The sequence below is a fragment of the Sphaeroforma arctica genome, assembly GCF_001186125.1.
Source record: "Sphaeroforma arctica JP610 unplaced genomic scaffold supercont1.10064, whole genome shotgun sequence".
NCBI classification, from domain to species: Eukaryota; class Ichthyosporea; order Ichthyophonida; genus Sphaeroforma; species Sphaeroforma arctica.
The window spans coordinates 1-989 of record NW_014030494.1 but is presented as its reverse complement, the minus strand read 5'-3'; the positions used below and the strand labels follow the sequence as shown (position 1 = coordinate 989).

General features: G+C 42.5%; 1 protein-coding gene across 1 annotated transcript; it reads left to right on the top strand.

Moving 5' to 3' along the window:
* Positions 1-91: 91 nt before the first annotated feature.
* SARC_17211 (hypothetical protein) lies at positions 92-953 on the top strand (the record flags this gene model as incomplete). The annotated part of the gene is made up of 2 exons (XM_014288692.1): positions 92-194; positions 748-953. Coding segments are annotated over 2 exons (309 nt in total), but the record flags the coding sequence as incomplete, so codon positions are not given.
* Positions 954-989: the final 36 nt, after the last annotated feature.

The following is a 989-nucleotide window of genomic DNA, read 5'->3' as shown; positions in this document are numbered from 1 at the left end:
ATTCTGCGTATGCGTATGCGTATGCATATGCCTATTGAAGATTATGCATTGAACCCGACAGTCGCTAACTTTCCTTACCCTTCCACCACAGGGCCAAGGTCGCTGAGGCTGAGCTCAATGTGACCATTGAGAGTCTCCGAACGCAATTGGGTGAGGCCCAACGAGAAATGATTATTGCAGAGGAACTGCGAAAGGTTAGTGAGTGACGCTATTGATGGTTCAGGGTTTGGAATTATGGTCTAGGGTTTTTGTAGTTTAGGGTTTAGGGTAAACAGGCGCCGAGAAGCTTTGCAAGGTGAGTGAATGGGATATTTGATGAGAGCGTTTAGCCCAAGAAGTGACTGTGAGTGAATGCTGACGGAGTGGGATACTGTGTATATACACAGCTCTAACGTTTAAAGGGAAAGACACATCTAACGTTTAAAGGGAAAAACACATCTAACGTATAAAAGGAAAGACATATCTAACGTTTAAAGGGAAAGACACATATACATACGCATACATCTGTTGGCATGCACGTGCTGCCATGGAGATATGAAACACATTGATGCTGAAATAGCACTATAAGGAATACAATCACTCCAAAACAATAGGGTGTCTTGCGTCTGACTTGGTGAACACAGTTATGCCAAAATATCAATATAATGTATACAACCCATCCAAAATAATAGGGCTTTGAGTCGGATTTGGTGAACACAGTTATGCCAAAATAACAAAATAATGTATACAATCCATCCAAAATAATAGGGTCTTGAATCGGAATTGGTGAGTACCATAGCCGAATTTGCTGCATTCCAGAGTACCAAACGTGCTGAAGCGGGGGCTGTCAGTGAACAGTTGGAGGGCAGTTTGGCCGAAAATCGGGAGAAGATCAACGCACTCACTAAACTTGTGAGTCAATTGGAGACACAAAAGGCAACGGCACAGCAGGACATCACTACACTCACGCAGAAGTATGTTAATGTTAGCGAAATAGTATATTTACTATA